The 20,288-nt window shown below is 47.8% G+C and overlaps 1 protein-coding gene across 3 annotated transcripts in view; it reads right to left on the bottom strand.

Annotated features, from left to right (window-relative positions):
* The window catches only part of LOC137380207 (copine-9-like), a 427,604-nt gene that overhangs the window by 253,592 nt on the left and 153,724 nt on the right, over positions 1 to 20,288 (bottom strand). For all 3 annotated transcript variants that reach the window (XM_068052008.1, XM_068052004.1, XM_068052005.1), the window contains one exon: positions 1,895 to 1,934. In XM_068052008.1, the coding sequence (XP_067908109.1) occupies positions 1,895 to 1,934 (40 nt within the window). The remainder of the gene's footprint in view (positions 1 to 1,894; positions 1,935 to 20,288) is intronic.

Below are 20,288 nucleotides of genomic sequence, written 5' to 3'. Positions count from 1 at the left end.
AATGCAATGATACCTGCAGTAAGTGGCTGCAGCTCGAGCAACTTCAACTCAGACTTGCTGAGCTGGAGTCCAAGTTGCAGACATTGTGGGACATTAGGAAGGAGGAGAGTTGCCTGGACATTGAGTTCCAGGAGGCAGTCACACCCCTTAGGTTAAGTAGAATTTTAGAGTTGGTCAATGATCAGGGACAGGAGGGTGTGGCTGAGAGTCGGGCAGGTATGGGGATCCAGGATATAGTGATGGAGGAGCCTCAGCCCTTGACTTTGACCAACAGGTATGAGGTACTTGGTGCCTGTGTGGATGAGAACAAGGACCGCAGTGTTGTCCTGTGATGAGAGGCTGAGTAAATTGGGTCTATGCTCTCTGGAGTTTAGAAGAACGAGAAGTGATCTCATTGAAACTTACAAGATTCTAAAGGGGCTTGAAAGGGTAGACACAGAAGTTGTCTCACCTGGCTGGAGAATTTGGAACACGGGGTCACAGTCTCAGGGTAAGGGACCAATAATTTAGGACTGAGATGAGGAGAAATTTCAAAGGGTTGTGAATCTTTGGAATTCCCTACCCCAGAGGGTTGTGGATGCTCCATCATTGAATATATATATTTTTGGTCTCTCAGGGAATCAAGGGATATGGGGAGCAGGCAGCAAAGTGGAGTTGAAGCCTAAGATCAGCCATGATCATATTGAATGGTGGAGCAGGCTGGAGGGGCCATATGGTCTACCCCTGCTCCTATTTCTTATGTTCTTATACCTAAGTGGGACTGCATTTTCTTGTGCAAATTTAATGCTGAATTATTGTGCTTTGGTCTTATATGTACTCGGAACGGATTGAGGCAGTTCAAACTGATTTTACTAAGAACGCTGACAGCCAGCAGGGACTGAACGTTTCCATCTAGGTTGACAGCCAGCTTCTGGAGGTGAAAGCACTCTCATTCAAGCCACTCGATCATCCCATCACCACTTTTAGCGGATTTAAAAAATCCAGAGACACAGCACTTGATAAGCTGACTAATGCATTGGCTTGATATTATCACCTAAATATGTTCTCTGACAGTATTGAAAGAGCAGATGAGTTGAAACAATGGCTGCAAAGTTGAGCAGAATAAAGAAACTCAAGTTTGCGATCAGTTAAAATGTGCTATTATTTCCTACTATTTCCTGTCTTCTGACCTCATTTCTAAAAAGTACTTTTGCTCAAACACTCACTTGCAGAGATCAACACCTGAAGAGCACCATGCTTTGAGTCATTCTCCCGGCGCTTTGTATGTAGAAGTTCTTGAGATGGAGGATGATCTTTTTGACTTGATTTAGTTTCACAAAGGGCCAATTTTATAACATTGCGGCCCTGGAGGAGACCTTGCCCTGGAAGTGCATATTGGGTATATGACACTCTTGCTATCTGGGGTTTTCCATCCAGAAAATGAATGGAGAGAACTTTGTGGGGAGCGAGCATGGTTCCCGCGGAGCCAGCTTCCAAGTGAGAGGCCAGGAACTGTGGACGAGCTGACAGACTTAGGGTACAACTACACAAATCACTAAAAGCTACTGGCCAGGCACGAAAAAATAACGTAAAAGGCTAATGAAATGTTGACCTTTATTTCAAGGGGCCTGGAATACAAAGGGGTGAAAGTTATGTTTCAATTATATAAATCTCTAGTTAGACCCCATTTAGAGTACTGCCTTCAGTACTGTCCACCACACCCCTTGAAGGATATATCATCCCTGGAGGGGGTACAGCTCAGGCTGTGACACAATAACTGTGTGGGAACTGTTGACTTGGCAGAAATCCAGTTGCAAAGTATCTCCTAGGCAGACTGATATTATGTGATTTACAGCCCAGCTATACAGAATACCCTCAATCACACTGTTAATATGAATTGATTTTCCAAACTCACATGTTTTGAAATATTTGTGCTCCTTGAGTCCACATTGTACCTGCAGGATTAAGACAGGAAGAGACAGTGAGACCAATAGGGGAGTATCCATAAGCAGCAGAAACTAATACAGCAACATGAGAAGCTGGGAACAAGCAAGTGCATTTCAACACATCTAGCCCTGTTCAGGTTATATAGTTGTGCTCTGTTTTACCAGGCTCCCACTTCCCACTGCATCAGAAGTCTGGCCACTTCTTTTCAGATATTTCAATATATACAGGTTTATTTATTACTACATATATTGACATAATTATTTTGTTGTATCGGTTTTAAGGAAGTCATGCTAAACCTTTATAAATTAAATCTCCCCTTAACCCTCTTTGCCCAATGGAGCACAATCCCAGCTTCTCCAGTCTCTCCAGATAATTGAAACTCCTCATCCCTGGCACCATTCTAGTTAATATCCTCTGTACCCTCTCCAAGGCCTTTGCATCTTTTCTAAAGTGTGGTGCCCAGAATTGGACACAATACTTCAGCTGTGGTCTAGGTTTAGCATAACTTCCTTGCTCTTGTACTCCGTGCCTCTATCTATAAAGCCAAAGACCCGATATGCTTTTTTTTTTAACAGCTTTATCAACTTGGTAGCTAGCTGCATCCCGATAAGTGTCACTCCTTTGTTGCATTTTCCACTCCATAGCCAAGTGTGCTAGAGACCAAGCTATTAAAATTAGGGAGGGGCTCTCTATTGGAATATTAGGCCAGGCCGTGCATACAGGATACCAAACTCCAACCTCCAGTAGTTGTAGTCCAGCACCAAACGAGGTTATGCTGAGAGTGAAGAACTGACTTTTTTCAAATTGACAGAGCATGGAAGGAACAGGAAAGTAATTACACTGCTGATAGCTGCAGGAGGACAGGGGTCTAAGTTTGTCTGGAAAAGAAAGGTTGATTTGAAGCCTTCTTGTCAACTGTCTCACAACAGACATGCAATCTCAGGATTATTTTGAATGTTGCCTCAGGAAGGAAAGGAGTAAATTCATTTTAACAATCTCCGGCTTGCTAGCTGCCTCCCTGCCATAAACAACGCACTTGCTAATCAAATTAGCCAAGGGGCAAGAGGTGTAACAGAAATATTCGCAACAACTACCCACCCCCCCACCCCCACCCCTAACCACCCCACCACCCAGCCACACACCCTCCGCCCCCAACAGGCACTAGAGGTAGCAAAGTGCTTCCATAAATACTTATCAGACAGGTTGGGCAGGATTTTGCCTCTAGGGTCAGGTACCCAATGTCGGGACCAATTCCGGGTCCCAACCCCACCCCAGGTGGGAAGTACTCACAGCCAGTGATTTTGGCTGCTAGTTGGCTGCACAGCTAATTCTGCGGCCAATTAGTGGCAGCTGGTGTGGGATGGAGGTGGGTCTTCTAAAGTGCAGGCCCAATTTAAAAGCATCTGGGCAGCCATTACTGAGGCAGCCATTTGGATGCAGGAACAAAATGCCAGTGCAATAGGAGGAGCGGCAGAGGCCTGGCACCTGGGGCAGGGCTGCCCCTTGCTTCATGGATGTTGACAAGATGGTCCTAGAGGCTGTGAGGGAGAGGAGGGAGATCCTCTTTCCATAGGGTGGTAGGAGAAGGCCACCCAGCCAAACAAAACAGGCATGGCTTGAGGTGGCTGAAACCATCAGCATTAAGAGTGTAGTGCGGAGGAACTGGGTACAGTGCCACAAGAGGTTCAATGACCTGCTTTGCTCTGGTGTAAGTATTAAACCTCTAGCAGACACACCATCTGGGCAGCCAAAGGTTGTATGCTGCTCCTAAACATGGGAGAAATGTGTCCCCAGGGTCCTCAGCCAGGTCCAGCACCCGATCGCTGTTGAGGACCTGGCAGCATTGATGCATGCAGCTTCTTATGTAAATGTAAATGAGCCATTGTCATTGGACAGAGAGGCCAGCAGTACCTTATCTGTCACCCTTTTGTCCTTGCATGAGTAAACAGCACATAATGCCAGGGACAGGGCTGACACTGAAAGGGGGAGTGCCTCACCTCGTTTTCGAGATTGCAATGGAGGAGGCAGCGATGGAAATTGCCAGGGTGGCTCCGCAGGACCAAGTGAGGGACAGAGAGATGGGCATACCTGGTGGAGGGTGGCGTGCACTCCTCCCCATCTGACAACATGCCAAAGACCCAGCTGCATTGGGAAGACTCAGCACTGCAGTGGCTTCTGCTTTCAGAGGCCTGTTCTTCTGATCTCCTTCTACTGTCTTTCACAAGGTCACTGTAGAGGGTGAGCACCTCGGTTCTACTGCATCACCAGGGCCGTCTCAAGAATCCGAAACTGCACAGCCTGCACCGTCACATCATAGAAGCGCACCCTCCACCAGCGCATGTATGCTCACATGGGTGGGTCCTTGTGTGTGATTAGAAAAGGTAGCAGTGGTTGAACAGTATGGTACTAGTGCAGGAGGAGGTGAAAGAGGCAGAGGAAGTAGTGGGAAATCCCCCTTGAAGGATGGAGGACAGACACAGCCCTGCTCAAGTGGATGCAGATGCAGGGCCTCGGGAGTCACAAGAAAGGCAGTTCTACTTTAACCAGCTGCGACTGATGTGTACCCACATCTCAGAGTTCCCTGAGGCAGTGAGGGCTCATGGGCTGAGAGTGGACTCCTCCATTCAGCTCACATACACCACCATGGCTCGGGGCTTTGAATGCATGAGCTCTCCCACTGAAAGAGTGGCCAACTTCATGGAGATCCAGATCCATATGCAGCAGCGCTCGTAGTAGATGCAGGAGCAGTGCACTGACATGCACAGAATTCAAATAACACTCTATATTATTGACCGGTCAATGGCGCTGATGGTGCAAAGATGCATGGAGTGGCTGCCAGTAGCGCCCCATCTGGTGCTCCCCTCCAGCGATCCAGAGCGCCATCCAAGGCAGTCACCAATGAAGATGAGGGAGCCTCCTCTCACAAGGCACCCTCATCATTATCAGTCTCCTTGGCCCTTTTGGTTGTGGGACCATCTCTGGAACAGAGATGGAGTCTGTCCCTGCATTGACACCGGTGCAGAAGCCTCTGTAGGTGGCCCCATTGGCACCTCCAAGATGACAACAACCACCACGAGCATCCTGGCCCAAGCAGACACATGTGAGCAGGATACCTTCACCTCATCCGCGGCCACAAGGGGAGCACAGTGTAGAAGTGGCCAAGAACGGAGGCCACCATGTCGGTAAGAGCACCGAGTGGTTCACTGGAGTTTGTTTCACTTGTAAAGTGCACCTCGTTACATTTTGACTACACAGTAAATATTGACAAATGACTTCTGATGGCGGGCTTCTTCTTTAGTGGCTAAACTTGAAATGAGGGAAGAAGTGGTAAAGGGGAGCAATGGTCTTTGAAGGCAGATAGTGAGACCGCTGGATAGGCGTGCCTCATTCATTGGCAGTAAGAATGGATCCATTCAAGGCTGAATCTTCAATGGAAGTGTTTTCACAGGCAGCTCAAAGTGAGTTTCAGAGGATGCTGTCCTCCTGGATTTGAAGTGATCAGGCAAAAAGCGCATGGATCAGATGTTCCCTGGTGCTAACGGCATCCTAATGAGACCTTCGAGTCCTGAGCTGACTGCGGTCACGTCGTTGCACAGCTGGGGCACCTCTCTTTGAATCTTCTGCTTCATCCTCCTCCTCTCCACTTCTTCTTCCTCCTCTTCCTCTGATGAGCTGTGTCATTCCAAGGCCTCACCCTCTTCAAGGTCCAGACCTCTCTGGAGGGCCATGTTATGGAAAGTGCAGCAGTCCACCACAATGTGCAAGACCCTTGCAGGAGTGTATTGCAGGGCACCACCCAACCAGTCCAGGCACTGGAACAGCATCTTCAGAAACCGAATGATGGTCCTCGTGAACTGATGGCATTGGTTGTAGCACCTCTATGGCTCTGTCTCAGGGTCCTATAAAGGGGTGAGTACCCCTTGTCCCCCATAATCCAACCACAAAGTTTGGGTGGTGGAATGAACAGCTGCAGCATCATGGACTGCCAGAGGATGATGGTGTCATGGCAGCTGCTAGAATAGTGAGCGTACACATGCATGAAGCTCTTGTTGTGGTCGCAGAACAGCTGAACGTTGAAGGAACGGAAGCCCTTCCTGTTTAAGAATCTCACTGGCTGCTCACTTGGTGCCTTGTTGGCCACATGGGTGCAATCGTTGATGCCCCGTAGCTGCGGGAATCTAGTGATGGAGTGAATACCTGCCCAGCTCTCGCAAATAGGGCATCAGTGACCTATGAGATGCAATGGTATGCTGCTACTTGAGAAACACCACCAAGGTCCACAGCTGATCCTTGGAAGGAGCAGAGGCGAAGATGTTCAAGGCCACAGTGACGTTGACAGCTACTGGCAAGGCATGGTGAGCAGTGCTGTGAGGTGTGAGGTCTTCAGCTACGAGGGCAAAATCTCATTGACCATCTGCCTAGAACCTGCAGCACTGGTTCTCCAACATGTCCAGGTGCCTTCTTCTTTGGCAGTGTACATGATGCTGTGGATATGGCCTCCACTGCATTCCCACCCCTCATTCCTCTCCTCTGTCCTCCTCATGCCCGGGGCTCTGCCTCTTTTCCTGAGGTTGTTGATTCTCCATCACTTGACCCAATATCGGTGAAGCGTAATCCCATGTCCAGCTCGCGTTCAACTGTGCTCACAATAATGTCTGGAGCCCACCCTACCCCACCTCCTTATGGCCCCACAATCCCTGGAATCTTAGAATGATAGAATACTTACAACACAGACGGAGGCCATTCAGCCTGTCATGTCCATGCCAGCTCTCTGAAAGACCAACTCACCTAGTCCCACTCCCCAGCCTTTTCCCCATAGCCCTGCAGAGTTTTTCTCTTTGGAAATTTGTCCAACTCTCTTTTGAAAGTCATGATCGAATCTGCCTCCACCATACTCTCAGGCAGTGCAATCCAGATCCTAACCACTCGCTGAGTAAAAAAGTTTTACCTTATGTCGCTGTTGCTTTTTTTTAACCGATAACTTTAAATCAGTGTCCTCTGGTTCTTGATCCTTCTGCCAATGGAAACAGTTTTTCCCTATCTACTCTATCCAGACCCCTCATGATTTTGAACATCACTATCAAATCTCCTCTTAATCTCTTCTTTGAAGGAGAACAAGCCCAACTTCTCCAATCTATCCACATAACTGAAATTCCTAATCCATCTCTCATGAATCTTTTCTGCACCCTCTCTAATGCCTCCACATCCTTCCTAAAGTGTGGTGGCCGGAATGGGACACAATACTCAAGGTGAGGCCGAACCAGTGTTTTATACAGATACATCAGAACTTCCTTGCTTTTGTACTCTATGCCCCTACTTATAAAGGCCAGGACCCTGTATGCTTTATTAACCACTTTCACAACCTGCCCTGCCACCATCAATGATTTGTGCACATATACCCCCAGGTCCTTCTGCTCCTCCACCGCTTTTAGAATTGCACCCTTTATTTTATATTGCCTCTCCTCATTCTTCCTACCAAAAGGAATCACTTCACACTTCTCTGCATTAAATTTCATCTGCCACTTCTCCGCCCATTCCACCAGCCTCTCTATGTCCTTTTGAAGTTCTGCACTATCCTCCTCACAGTTCACAATATTTCCAAGTTTTGAGTCATCTGCAAATTTTGAAATTCTGCCATGTACACCCAAGTCTAGGACATTAATATATATTAGGAAAAGCAGGGGTCCGAACACTGACCCCTGGGGAACTCCACTTCCTCTGTCCGAGAAACAAACATTCACCACTATTCTGTTTCCTGTCACTCAACCAATTTTGTATCCATGCTGCCAATGTTCCTTTTATTCCATGGGCTCCAACTTTGCTGACAAGCCTGTTATGTGGCACTTTATCAAATACCTTTTGGAAGTCCATGTACACCATATCAACCACATTATCCGAATCAACCCTCTCTGTTACCTCATCAAAAAACTCAAGCAAATTAGTTAAACACGATTTCCCCTTAACAAATCCATGCTGGCTTTCCTTAATTAATCCACATTTGTCCAAGTGACTGTTAATTTTGTCCCAAATAATAATTTCTAAAAGCTTTCCCAGCACTGAGGTTAAACTGACCGGCCTGTGGTTGCTGGGCTCATCCTTACACCCTTTCTTGAACAAGGGTGTAACATTTGCAATTCTCCAGTCTTCTCCAGCACCCCTGTATCTAAGGAGGTTTAGAGGATTATGGCCATTGCCTCCACAATTTCCACCCTGACTTCCCTCAGCATCCTTGGATGTATCACATCTGGCTCTGGTGATTAACCAACTTTAAGTACAGCCAACCTATCTAACATCTCCACTTTATCAATTTTTAGCCCATCCAATGCCTTAACTACCTTCTCTTTCACTATGACTTGGGTAACATCTTCTTCCTTGGTAAAGTTAGAAGCAAAGTACTCATTTAGTACCTCAGCCATGCCTCTTGCTTTTATGCGTAAATCCCCTTTTAGGTCCCTAATCAGTCCACTCCTCCTTTTACCACCTTTTTACTATTTATATGCCTATAGAAGACTTTTGGATTCCCTTTTATGTTAGCAACCAGTTGCTTCTCTTACTCTCTATTTGCTTCTTTCAGTTGTTTTTTCATTTCCCCTCTGAACCTATATTCAGCCTGGTTCTCACTTGTATTATCCTCCTGACATCTGTCAAATGCACCCTTTTACTGCTTCATCTTACTCTCTATCTCTTTTGTCATCCAGGGAGCTCTGAATTTGTTTACCCTATCTTTCCCGCTCATGGGAATGTACCTTGACTCTACCTGAACTATTTTCTCTTTAAAGACAGTTTTGCCTGCCAATATTCAATTCCAATTTATCTGGGCCAGATCTGTTCTCATCCCATTGAAGTTGGCTCTCCCTCAAATAATTACTTTTACCCTGGATTGCTCCTGTCCTTTTCCATAGCCAACCTAAGCCTTATGATGCTATGATTACTGTCCCCTAAATGTTGTCCCACTGACACTTGACCCACCTCATTCCCCAGAACCAGATCCAGCAATACCTCCTTCCTCATTGGACTAGAAACAAACTGATGGAGAAAATTCTCCTGAACACACTCTAGAAACTCTTGCCCCTCTCCGCCCCTTTACACTATCACTATCCCAGTTTATATTATGAAAATTAAAGTTCCCCATTATAACTACACTGTAATTCTTGCACCTCTGTAATTTCCTTGCAAGTTTGTTTCTCCATATCTTTCCCACTAGTTGGTGGCCTATAGCATACACCCAGCAATGGTACCTCAATTGTTTCTTACCTCTAACCAAGTAGATTCTGTCCCTGACCCCTCTCGGACATCCTCTCTCTCCAGCACTGTACTGATCTCATTAATCAATATTGCTACCTCTCCTCCTTTCTTTCCTTCGCTATCTTTCCTGAGTACCTTGTATCCCTGAATATTTCATGCTCAGTCCAGCTTTTTTTTGATCCAGGTCTCCGTTATTGCCATGACATCATATTTCCACATGGCTACCTGCATCTGCAGCTCAGCAATCTTATTTACCACACTTTGCACATTCACATACATGCACAATAAACCTAATTTAGACTTTATTACATGCCCCCTTACTCTGACCCTACCTAATACCTTATTATTTCTACTACCATCTGTCTTTCCCAATTCTCTGTTCACCTTGGTTTTCCTCTTTAATATTCCCCCCTGGTTCTCACACCAAGTTAGTTTAAACCCTCCCCAACAGCACTAGCAAATAGCCCCAAAAGGACATTTGTCCCAGCTCTGTTCAGATGCAACCCATCCAGCCTGTACAGGTCTCATCTCCCTAGAACCAGGTCCAATATCCCAGGAATCTAAAGCCCTCCTTCCTGCACCATTTCACCAACCACACATTCATTTGCCCTTTCCTCCTATTTCTATACTTACTAGCATGAGGTACAGCAAGTAATTTGGAGATTACTACCTTTGGTGTCCTGCTTGCTAATTTCTTCACTAGCTCCCTAAACTCTGCCTGCAGGATCTCATTCCTCTTTCTACCTATGTCATTAGTACCGATATGGACCGCGACTACTGGCTCCCCCCCGCCCTCAAAGTGTCACTCAGTGACATCCTCAACCCTGGCATCAGGGAGAAACAGTGGCGCAGTGGTTAGCACAGCAGCCTCACAGCTCCAGCGACCCGGGTTCAATTCTGGGTACTGCCTGTGTGGAGTTTGCAAGTTCTCCCTCTGTCTGCGTGGGTTTGGGCGGCACAGTGGCGCAGTGGTTAGCACCACAGCCTCACAGCTCCAGAGACCCGGGTTCAACTCTGGGTACTGCCTGTGTGGAGTTTGCAAGTTCTCCCTCTGTCTGCGTGGGTTTGGGCGGCACAGTGGCGCAGTGGTTAGCACCACAGCCTCACAGCTCCAGCGACCCGGGTTCAATTCTGGGTACTGCCTGTGTGGAGTTTGCAAGTTCTCCCTCTGTCTGCGTGGGTTTGGGCGGCACAGTGGCGCAGTGGTTAGCACCACAGCCTCACAGCTCCAGAGACCCGGGTTCAATTCTGGGTACTGCCTGTGTGGAGTTTGCAAGTTCTCCCTCTGTCTGCGTGGGTTTGGGCGGCACAGTGGCGCAGTGGTTAGCACCACAGCCTCACAGCTCCAGAGACCCGGGTTCAATTCTGGGTACTGCCTGTGTGGAGTTTGCAAGTTCTCCCTGTGTCTGCATTGGTTTCCTCCGGGTGCTCCGGTTTCCTCCCACAGCCAAAAGACTTGCAGGTTGATAGGTAAATTGGCCATTATAAATTGCCCCTAGGTGGTAGGTGGTAGGAGAATATAGGGACAGGTGAGGTTGTGGTAGGAATATGGGATTAGTGTAGGATTAGTATAAATGGATGGTTAATGGTCAGCACAGACTCGGTGGGCCGAAGGGCCTGTTTCAGTGCTGTATCTCTAAAAAAAAATAACATCCTGGATTCAAGTCTGGGGCCACAGAAATGCCACCTGTTCCCCAAACTATTGAATTCCCTATCACTATTGCTTTTCCAATCTTCCTCCTGTCCCCCTGCACAGCTGAGTCAGCTGTGGTGCTGTGGAGTAGGATCTGGCTGAACACCCCAGAGAAACCGATCACTCTCACCAGTATTGAGAACGGAATGCTGGTTGGAGAGTGAGATGCACTCAGGGGACTCCTGCACTTGCTGCCTAGCCCTTCTTGACTGCCTGGTCACCCATTCACTCTCAGCCTGCTTACCCTTAAGCTGCGGGGTGACATCTATAAACGTGCTATCTATGAAACTCTCATTCTCTCAGATGCGCCACAGTGATACGAGCTGTTGCTCAAGTTCCGAAACCAGAGCTGGAGCTTCTCCAGCTATTGACACTTTCTGCACATGTGCATTTCGAGGACACGAGAAGCATCCCAGAGTTTCCACATGGAGCAGGATGCGCACTCCACAGGTCCAAGCTGCCCTGCCATGCCTCTATTTATTAGACTATTAAACTGACTACTTAAATAAATAAACAGCCACCAACTATTAACAATCAGCTGCTTCTCCTGTGCTGACGTGATTTTATTTTATAATAGGGAGGTTAACGGAAATGTTTTTACTTAACTCTTATCTAAAAACCTTAGATTTTAATTTACTGAAAAATTCAGACTTCTTTAGTTTTACAATCCCCTATTATATCATTTTAACTTTATCCCTTGATCTGATTGATTAATTGAGCACTGATTTTAATTTTTAAAAATTCATTCATGGGATGCGGGCGCCGCTGGCTAGGCCAGCATTTATTGCCCATCCCTAATTACCCTTGGGAAGGTGGTGGTGAGCTGCCTTCTTGAACCGCTGCAGTCCATGTGGGGTAAGTACACCCACAGTGCTGCTAGGAAGGGAGTTCCAGGATTTTGACCAGCTATAGCAGCCCAATCCCGACTTGCAACAACCTTACTTAAAGTTATAAGAGTTCCTTCCTATGGTGTAATGCCATATCTATTGCACCCAGGTCAAAACCATAACTAACTGTTATAGCTAGCTTATATCCATTAAGCTACATAACAATAAGAAGAAATCTAAGAGATAAGCAGCTAAAAATTCATTCCCACTCATTTCTTCTCATATGAATGATTTCTGCATGCACCACAGCGCGGCCCGCACTGCTGTCTGACTGTATACTCAACAGGGAGCCAAACAGCGTGTGAGAGTCGCAGGTGTTCCAGCTAGCCTCCAGCTTTTAAAGGCAGTCTACCCCTCTTAAAGGGAAACTGCACAGAATAAAAGCAGGCTGCTGCTGACTGCCAGTGCTGCAATTGGACAGAAGGGAAATGAAGCACCATGACAGAGAGAGGGTTCCACAGCTTGTGGCTGTAGCACTGCAGGCCTTAGTCATCAAGGTGACAGCAGGAGAGACACCATGTTTCCACAAGTGGGTGCAGAGGCCATCAAAGAAAGGCTTCTGAAGGGAATGTGAGCAGGTGGCCAGGGAGGTGAACTCCCGAAGCCTGGCCCTGAGGATCTGGCAGCAGTGCAGGAAGATGTTCAATGACCTCACACTGGTGGTCAAGGTCAGTGAACGCATCTTCAAAATACTTCTCATACTCACCGTGCCACCAATGTCTCACACATGTCAATGAACCACATCCCCATCACTCACCCAGCAGCAGCCCCTAGCACTCAGGACTCATGCCTAACATTCAGATATTCCACCTCGTCCTCATACACCTTCCAATGATGCCAGCCTCACGCCCACATCTCGCTGCCTCCACATATCTCAGCTGTTCAACTGTGGCAGGTATATCAACCAATCACAGTGCAACACAATCACTGACATGCTGCCCTCTTTCTTGCAGGACAAGGTTGCCCATAATAGAAGGGAGCAAAGCCAAATTAGGGAACGGGCATGCGTCTGAGCCCGACAGAGGGCATGGTGTTGCAAAGCATGGGGCCTGCTGTGATGTTCGCAAGACCATGCAGGATGAAGGTATGTTCCTGCCTTATGCCCCTTCTCAACTCCCACCTCACCCTCATCCTGCCATCTGGCATGATGTGCAGGCTGTAGATAATGTGACCATGGACCAAGAAATGGAGCAGAGGCTTCAGAGAGGGGAAGCTCTGTGAAGAGGGAGGAGGAGAAGGGATCCCCATGGAAGGTCCTACAAACCAAGGGTTTTTTCGAGAGCACTGCTCATGCCTCCATCTGAGCCAGGTGCAACGCCTGAGGTGACTCAGGTTCACCAAAGAGATGGTTATAGAACTGTGCCACCTCCTTCAACATGACCTGGAGCCTCAAACTAGGGCAAGGACAACACTGCCAGTGACCGTAAAGGTCACAGCAACATTGAACCTCTAAGAGACCGGAGGCTGGAGTGGGCAACATATCCAACATCTCCCCGTACACCACTCATTGATGCATCCTTAAGGTGACAGAGGCCTATTTTCCAAAAGAAGCAATTACATCATGTTCTCTCCAAGGAGGGAGAGGTAGGATGTACTGGTACGTGGATTGTCCAGGATAACGGGATTCCCAATGGTGCAGAGAGCCATCGACTGCATGCATGTGGCTCTGTGGGTCTCCCATATCAACAGGGAGAGGTGTAGGAACCACAGGGGCTACCATTCCATCCATGTGCAATTGGTTTGCGACCATGTCAGTGAATGCCCGCTCTCCTGGCACCAGCCGCAATGCCTTCATTCTGAGGGAGTCTGCCATTCCCGCAGTCTTCACACCTCCATAAACAACAAGAAGGTGGCTGTGCATATGGCTGATGACATCCCCTCCTCCCTGACCACACAAGGACAGTGGGCGTATAATGAGAGTCATGGACCCAGCAAGAACATCGTAGAGCAGATCATTTACATGCTGAGGCCACCCTCTGAAGCCCGGACCACTTGGGGACGAACCCTCCCGTACACGCCAGAGGAGGTGTCCAAGATCATGGTAGTCTGCTGCATTCTCCACAAAATCACCATCATGAAGGTGCAGCCATTGCCACCAGGAATTCGGAGGTGAGCTGGAGAGGTGGAAAAAGAGGAGGCAGGGAGGAGACATTTGGGATACCTTTGCTCCAGACGGGTTGACATCCTACAATGAAAGCCACCAACAATACCTTTCCACTTTAAGTGGGGGACACTGCTGTTGGCCTTGCAAGACGTTCCTGAGCATGTCTGGGCCTTGAGGGCCTGGCTTTGGATTGTACCACCACAGCATGGGCAGCAGCAGTCTGGGCTGGCTGGTTGAGAGGCAACAGCAAGTTTACTGGTGCAGTGGCAATGGTGGGAACACAACTGCTGTCATCCTGAAAGAGGACAGCAGGCTTGTGCACCATGGTGGCACTACCACTCTCACAGTAACCTGCTGGAGGACAGACAGCTGGACAGCCACGAGAGCCTCTCTGCCGCTTTGAGCACTGGATTCTGTAACCATGGTGGTAGCAGGCGGAGCCTGCATGGCAGCAAGCATGGATCTCATGACTCTGTCTGAGTTTCCACTGCAGCACTGAGATGCTGGGTGGCCTCTGCCTATGCTGCAGTGGAAGAAGAGACAGCGGCCACCAGGCTGGATAGGATGGGCTCCAAGCTCTGCCTGATGCCCTCTGCCATGTTGGAGGCAGACTCCCCCATGCTGCTAGACAGTAACAGGAGGCTGTCTGGCAGACCTGCCAATTCATCCATCATCTCAGTATGCATGTTCATCAGCTTTCTCCTATCGGCCATCACATCGAAGTCCTCATCTGAATCATCTGCAGCATAACTCTTGCCCATGGCTTGGCTGCAGCCCACCCATACCCAGTGACTCAACATGTGCAGATCCTGACTGTTCACTAGCCACTAAAGTTTGCATAGTGCCAGTGTCTGAGCTGGTGGCAGTGAGTGCCTGATCAAGTGAGGGTGTTTCTTCATCAGTGGTGTGGTATTGCTCTTTCTCTTCTTCCTGGGGCTGCCAATGCCCACCGATGTGAGTATCTGCACTGGGGGAGGGTGTGCTGAAATGATGAGACGCTGCCTTCTCAGATGGTGGCTGTTCCTCTGATGTCTCAAGCCCTTCAGCTGCCCTCGATGGTGCCTCATCTTTGACTTGACCCGTGAGAGAGAGAAGAGTGATGTGAGGGTGCTGAGTTTTCCAACAACTTCTTCTGACTCTCCTTCTGCTGGAGCTCCCGGTGTTCAGTAATGGGCACAGAGGGGGGTATAGTCACTGCTCGTCAGAAGGTTTCATGGCATCTTCCAAGAAGTAACTCACTTTCTAGGGGATCCACAGCCACCTCACCCTCAGCGACAGGCTGACCTGCTGTCCTCCCAGCGCCATTGCTTCCTCCTCCATCAGTGTCAGTATCACTAGCAATGGCAATCTGTCACCCTTCCCTGGTGTTGTGAGCTCTCTTCTCCTGCAAACACAGACATCCCCATTGTCACTCGTCTCTCATGGCCCAGCTTCACTCCTCTGTCTATACAAGTTTTAATGTCCAGCACTGCATCACTAGGATGCCTTCTGCAAGCATCCATTCAGTATTGGCAATGCTGCAGGCAACTCTGACTGATGGGGGCCTTTGCTGTGAGGCAGATATTTGTTTCAATGTGAACGCTGGTGCCTGGTCATGCCCAATGCCTGGGTTGCCAACCTCTCCTCACATTTCATAGGTACCTTTGGTGACATTCAGGTCTGTGAGTTTGGTATTATAAGTTCCGCTCACCTTGCCAGTCTGCATCAGGCCATTGAATCGACCCCCCCCCCACCCCACCGCCCCCCCCACCCTGTGGCTGCTGACTTCCTCTGCAACCTCCAGCCATGCCTTCTTCATTTGGCTTGCTGGGCCTCCTCCTCCGTCGACTGGAAAGTGGACCTCCCTCCGTGCCCATGCCACCTGGAGAAGCACTTCCAGGGAGGCATTACTGAACCTGGGTGTCCCTTTTCTCCTAGCTGGAGCGTTTACTTCAAAGGCCTCCCTTGTTTGGCCTTCCTCACAGTCTCCTCAGTGTTTGAACCTTTGATCTGAGTGCTGCCTGCCCTTTAAATATGGCACCTTCGATTCAGCTGCCGGGACTTCCTATAGCCCGCCACCTGCTATTGGCTGGCTCCCAAACCTGCCGGCCGTTAATTGGATGCTGCACGCAAACTCCGATTTCCTGCCCCGCCGCCCGTCCATGAGACTAACTGACTGGATTTGCCAGCCAACGATGGGAATTCCTCCGGAATGGTAAGATTCAGCCCGATAGGTCAACAAGGAGGATTTCACTGCACCTCCTTTCTGCTTGCAGTCACTCCCTTAAACTCTGCTACAGGCCTCACACTACTTGTCCCTCTTTGTCATACCTGCTGCTACTTCCTGTCATCATGCACACTATGGTAAGCTGGCTCATACATATTGAAATCCTTTGCCCAGGGCACATATTAGCCCACTTCCATCCTTCCTGCAGGAGATGCTGGGGAAAATAACAAGATGGAGACAACTTACAGAGAAGGAGATGCTGCTACATTGTAAACACTGACATGACGGTGGTGTACTGGTAGTGTTACTGGACTAGTAACCCAGAGGACCAGGCTAATACTCTGGAGACAAGGGTTCAAATCCTACCATGGCAGCTGGCGAAATTTAAATTCAATTAATTAATAAAAATCTGGATTGAGAACTAGTCACAGTAATGGCAACCGGGAAATTATGTTCGATTGTCAAAAAACCCTTCTGAGGAAATTTGCTGTCCTTACCTGGTCTGGCCTAATGTGACTCCAAACCCACAGCAATGTGGTTGACTCTTAACTGCCCTCTGAAATGGCCCAGCAAGCCATTTGGTTGTACAAAACTAATACACAAAAGTTGAAAAGGAATAAAACTGGATGGAACAGCCAGCATCAACCTAGGCATCAGAAACGACATTGGCTAGCCCAGCCCTGTTGACCCCGCAAAGTTCTCCTCACTAACATCTGGGGGCTTGTACCAAAATTGGGAGAGCTGTGCCACAGACCAGCCAAGCAAAAACCTGACATAGTCAAACTCACAGAAACATACTTTACATCCAATGTCCCAGACACCCTCTCACCATTCCTGGGTATTTCCTGTCCCACTGGTAGGACAGATTCAGCAGAGGTGGCGGCACAGTGTTATACAGTCGGGAGGGAGTTTTCCTGGGAGTCCTCAACATTGACTTCGGACCCCATGAAGTCTTATGACATCAAGTCAAACATGGGCAAGGAAACCTCCAGATGATTACCACCTACTGTCCTCCCTCAGCTGATGAATCTGTACTCCTCCATGTTGAAGAAGCACTGAGGGTGACAAGGGCACAGATGTATTCTTGGTGGGAGAGTTCAATGGCCATCACTAAGAGTGGCTCGGTAGCACCACTACTGACTGAGCTGCCTGAGTCCTGAAGGACATATCTTCCAGACTGGGCCTGCAGCAGGTGGTGTGGGAACCAATAAGAGGGAAAAACCTAATAGACATTGACCTCACCAATCTATCTTTGGCAGATGCATTTGTCCATGACAGTATTGGTAGGATTGGCCACCGCACAATCTGTCTGAAAACGAAGTCCAGTGTTTACACTGAGGATACCCTCCATCGTTTTGTGACACTACCAATGTGCTAAATGGGATAGATTCAGAACCGATCTGGAGCTCAAAAGTAGGCATTCATGTGGCACTGTGGACCATCAGCAGCAGCAGAATTGTATTCAACCACAATCTGGCCTTGCATATCCCTCACTCTACCATTACCATCAAGCCATCGCGATCAACCCTGCTTCAATAAAGAGTGCAGGAGGGCATGCCATGAGTAGCACCAGGCATACTGAAAATAAGGTGTTAACCTGGTGAAGCTACAACACAGGACTACTTGCTTGCCAAACAGTGGAAGCAGCATGCGATAGACAGAGCTAAGCGATCCCACCAACAGATCAGATCAAAGCTCTGCAGTCCTGCCACATCCAACCATAAACAGTGGTCAACAATTTAACAATTAATAGGAGGAGGTGGCTCCACAAACATCCCATCCTCAACAATGGGGGAGCCCAGCACATCAGTGCAAAAGACAAGGCTGAAATCCTTGCGACCATCGTCAGCCAGAAGTACTGAGTGGATGATCCATCTCAGCCTCCTCCTGAGGTCTCCAGTATCACAGATGCTAGTCTTTAGTCAATTTGATTCACTGCATGTGATATCAAGAAACGACTGAAGGCACTAGATACTGTAAAGGCCAAGGGTCCTGATAATATACCGCTGCAGTACTGAATACTTGTGCTGCAGAACTTGCCGCGCCCCGAGCCAAGCTGTTCCAGTACAGCTACAACACTGACATCTACCCAACAATTTGGAAAATTGCCCAGGTATATCCTGTACACAAAAAGGACAAATCCAACCCGGCCAATTACCGCATCATTAGTCTACTATCGATCATCAGCAAAGTGATGGAAGATAGACAGTGCTATCAAGCACCACTTAAACAGCAATAACCTGCTCACCGATGCTCAGTTTGGGTTCCACCAGGGCCACTCTGCTCCTGACCTCATTACAACCTTGTATAAACACGGACAAAAGAGCTAAACTCAAGAGGTGAGGTAAGCGTGTTTGCCCTTGACATCAAGGCAGCTTTTCACGGAGTATGGCATCAAGGAGCCCTAGCCAAACTGAAGTCAATGGGATTCAGGGTTTCTACTGGTTGGAGTCATACTTAGCACAAAGGAAGACAGTTGTAGTTGTGGAGGTCAACTATTGCAGCCCCAGGACTTTGCTGCAGAGGCTCTTCAGGGTAGTGTCCTCGGCCCAACCATCTTCAGCTGCTTCATCAATGGCTTTCCCTCCATCATAAGGTTAAAAGTGGGGATGTTCGCTGATGATTGTACTATGTTCTGCACCATTCACAACTCCTCAAATACTGAAGCAGTCTGTGTCTACATGCAGCAAGACCTGGACAACATCTAACCATCTCCCCTTGACATTCAACGGCATTACCATCACTGAATCTCGCACTATCAACATCCTGGGGGTTACCAATGATCAGAAACTGATCTGAAGCAGCCATATAAATACTGTGGCTACAAGAGCAGGTCAGAAACTGGGAATTCTGCAGTAAGTAACTCATTTCCTGACTCCACGAAGCCTGTCCAGCATCTACAAGGCATAAATCAGGAGTGTGATGGAATACACTCCACTTGCCTGGATGGGCACTGGTGGCATAATGGTACTGTCACTGAACTAGTAATCCAGAGGCCCAGCCTAATGCCCTGAGGACAAGGGTTCAAATGGCAGCGGATGGAATTTAAATTCAATTAATTAATACAAATCTGGAATTGAAAACTAGTCTCAGTAACGGTGCCAAGAAACTATCATCAATTGTCATAAAAATCCATCTGGTTCACTATGTCCTTTCGGGAAGGAAATCTGCCGTCCTTACCTGGTCTGGCCTACATGTGACTCCAGGCCCACAGCTTTTAACTGCCCTCTGAAATGGTCTTGCAAGCCACTCAGTTGTCAAAGGCCATTAGGGATGGACAACAAATGCTGGCCTAGCCAGGAATGCTCACATCCCATGAAAGAATGTTTAATAATTACATGGGACACTAAGTGGGCAGAGATCTGGCAAGACTGATCTTCGACCATAACTGATTGGAAAATTTACCCTGTGATTTCCACAGTTCCCCAATCACAACTTTGGTATCGTGAAGGGATCTAATCTGTTTATAAATCAGCAATATGAGTTGGGCACCAAATTGGAAACTGTAGCCCTTGACTGTGACATAATGCCGTTACAGTTCCTCAAATGACACGTGTGTGATTTTAACATTTAATGAACTTCCAGGACTTTTGAACAAGGTGAGCTTATTTTAAAAATTCTCCACAATTGTGACATTTCAAACTGTAAATGAAACCTGCAGTGGGAATTCCGGATCCCTACCCATCAAGGGTCACATTTTTCAATTGACCTCTTCTCAGCCTTGTTACAAGAATCCAATCAATAAAGACAATTTCTATTTCTGCTATGATTGTGTAGTTAGATTGCCAGCGAGATTGTATGTTTGGAGACAGACAGCAATCATCAATCTACAATACAGTAACCCAAGATAATGTCCAATTATTGCATTCCATTACACCAAACTATTTCCCATTCAGTCGCTTTCTATACAATTTCAATGGTTTTGCAAAACAACATTTATAGGGCTGATGGTAGCGGGGGGAAATAAGTGGTAGTAGATCAGGCACCCATTATATAGCCACCCAATTGTCTTTCCCATTGACTTCGGGTAAGGTATACAATGGGCGGCCGAACCACTACTGCTGTTTCCCACCAATGCTAACAGTTAAAATCAGCCCTACAGTCTATGCGAAGGGGAGAGGGAGGTGAGCAAGATTTTATTTGACAGGTTTTTAGATATTCTATCACCACTTAAATCAGAAAATTGGCACTTTCAGCAAAGGGGTCTGGTTATGAATGATAGAAAAA

The sequence above is a fragment of the Heterodontus francisci genome, chromosome 19 (genome assembly GCF_036365525.1).
Source record: "Heterodontus francisci isolate sHetFra1 chromosome 19, sHetFra1.hap1, whole genome shotgun sequence".
Taxonomy (NCBI): Eukaryota; Metazoa; Chordata; class Chondrichthyes; order Heterodontiformes; family Heterodontidae; genus Heterodontus; species Heterodontus francisci.
Note: the sequence above shows the minus strand (reverse complement) of the source record. Positions and strands in the feature narration are given on the sequence as shown.